At 65.0% G+C, this 2,227-nt stretch overlaps 1 protein-coding gene across 1 annotated transcript in view; it reads left to right on the top strand.

The window, feature by feature from the left end:
• The window catches only part of WNT3 (wingless-type MMTV integration site family, member 3), a 41,748-nt gene that overhangs the window by 34,585 nt on the left and 4,936 nt on the right, over nucleotides 1–2,227 (top strand). The window contains exons 3-4 of the mRNA XM_004684066.2: nucleotides 879–1,144; nucleotides 1,725–2,212. Of these exons, the coding sequence (XP_004684123.1) occupies nucleotides 879–1,144; nucleotides 1,725–2,204 (746 nt within the window). The 3' untranslated portion in view covers nucleotides 2,205–2,212. The remainder of the gene's footprint in view (nucleotides 1–878; nucleotides 1,145–1,724; nucleotides 2,213–2,227) is intronic.

Below are 2,227 nucleotides of genomic sequence, written 5' to 3'. Positions count from 1 at the left end.
GCCGGCTTGTCTCGGGGCAGGCGGGTGGGCCGCTGCCGGCCTCCAGGCCTGTCCTGTCCAGTCGCCGGTGTCTGTATCTGTAAAATGGGCCCAGAGGCGGCTTTCTGCCTCACAGGGTTAAGAGGATTAAATGGGATCAAGCACACAAGGGCAGGATCTGTGAATACCAACTGCTCAGAAGGGGCTTTCATTGTAATGGGGCAGGGGGCCACCCATGAGCCGCGTCTTTTCCTGCGGGGACCCTGAAACAGAACAGGGGAGCTGCCCTGTCTGTCGTTCTCCCAAGAAGGGTGCAGTTTTATTTGGGTGAAGGATGGGAAGGGGGAGTCCCGGGCGGGGGCCTTCCCGGACCGAGTGGGGCCCTCGCAGCGGAAGGAAATTTTAGCCATTTTATTGCCAAAGCGAGGCCCAGCAAAGGGCCTGGGCACCTCCCTGGGGGGAAGGGGTGGGCGAGGGTTGGCTTTAGGTTCCCAGTCCCCTCCCCAGGACTGTGGCTCTCTCAGGAGCTGGAAGGCCCAGGCCTCTGCTGGAGTCCACCTGTGGAGTTGGAGGGGGCGGGGGCAGGGGTCCCCGGGGCAGACCCTCCAATCCCCACTTGGGAGTCCTGCCAGATGATGGTTGCACTCATTTCTAACAGGCTCCATGTTACCCTGGACCACGTTCCGAGGCCCTGGGTTAAACCATTAACCAACTAACCCGGGCCTCAGTTTGCTTATCCATAAAGTGGGGAGACCTACCAGGGACCTCGATTTCTCCCTCATACCTCGGCTGACAGCCCTCAGCTCTTTCCTTTCCCCAGCTGACCCGCGCTGGGCAGGCGGGGCGGGCGGCCTGGCCCGGCCCTGGCCTGAGCAGTGTCTCCCGCGCCCTCTCCACAGCCACGCGCGAGTCGGCCTTCGTGCACGCCATCGCCTCGGCCGGCGTGGCCTTCGCGGTCACACGCTCCTGCGCCGAGGGCACCTCCACCATCTGTGGCTGTGACTCCCATCATAAGGGGCCGCCGGGCGAAGGCTGGAAGTGGGGCGGCTGCAGCGAGGACGCTGACTTCGGGGTGCTTGTGTCCCGGGAGTTCGCGGATGCGCGTGAGAACAGACCAGACGCGCGCTCGGCCATGAACAAGCACAACAACGAGGCTGGCCGCACGGTGAGCCGCCCGCCCTGGCCTCCCTGCCGCGGGCCCGGCAGCCTCCTGTTGCTGCCCAGTGGGCCCTGGCCCTCGGCATCCTCTTCTCCTCCCCTCTGGCTGGGCTCGGCCCTCACCTACACCCCCGGTCACCTCTTCTGTTGACCGTCCTTTCTCCTTGATTGTCCCCTGCCTTTCTCCCAGGGGAGTCAGCCGGGAAGCGAGGCCGCCCTGGAGCAGGCCCGCCCGTGGGGGTCTCTGTGTGGGCCAAGTCGGGCTGCCTCTGTGTGGGCCAAGTCGGTGGCGCCACCATCCTCCAGCCCAGCTACGGTTGTGTTGTCAAAGCAGATCGCCAGCCTTCCAGCCCCAGTGCCCCATCTGTTAAGTGGGGGCCCACGCCCCCGTCTCCTCGGGCCCTGACACGTGGGTGTCATTTCTGCCAGCGCTGGGGATGTGAGTGGTAGCAAAAGTGTCACCATCTGTAGGTGCCCCCGTCCCCTCTCTGTTCCTCCCTGGCCAGGAGGAGAAGTGGAGGACGCTCCAGGGATGGGGGGCAAGTGGGCGGGCCCAGGTGGGGTCAGCTGCTGCCCCTCTTCCCCAGACCATCCTGGATCACATGCACCTCAAATGCAAGTGCCACGGGCTGTCGGGCAGCTGCGAGGTGAAGACCTGCTGGTGGGCGCAGCCCGACTTCCGCGCCATCGGCGACTTCCTCAAGGACAAGTACGACAGCGCCTCGGAGATGGTGGTGGAGAAGCACCGGGAGTCCCGCGGCTGGGTGGAGACGCTGCGGGCCAAGTACGCGCTCTTCAAGCCGCCCACCGAGCGGGACCTGGTCTACTACGAGAACTCCCCCAACTTCTGCGAGCCCAACCCGGAGACGGGCTCCTTCGGCACCAGGGACCGGACTTGCAATGTCACCTCCCACGGCATCGACGGCTGTGACCTGCTGTGCTGCGGCCGCGGCCACAACACGAGGACGGAGAAGCGGAAGGAGAAGTGCCACTGCGTCTTCCACTGGTGCTGCTACGTGAGCTGCCAGGAGTGCGTCCGCATTTACGACGTGCACACCTGCAAGTAGGGAGCCAGGTAGGGTGCGGGGGG

Source organism: Condylura cristata, unplaced genomic scaffold, assembly GCF_000260355.1.
Source record: "Condylura cristata isolate star-nosed mole 26May11 unplaced genomic scaffold, ConCri1.0 scaffold00017, whole genome shotgun sequence".
Classification (NCBI taxonomy): Eukaryota; Metazoa; Chordata; class Mammalia; order Eulipotyphla; family Talpidae; genus Condylura; species Condylura cristata.
This window is presented reverse-complemented; position numbering and strand designations above follow the sequence as displayed.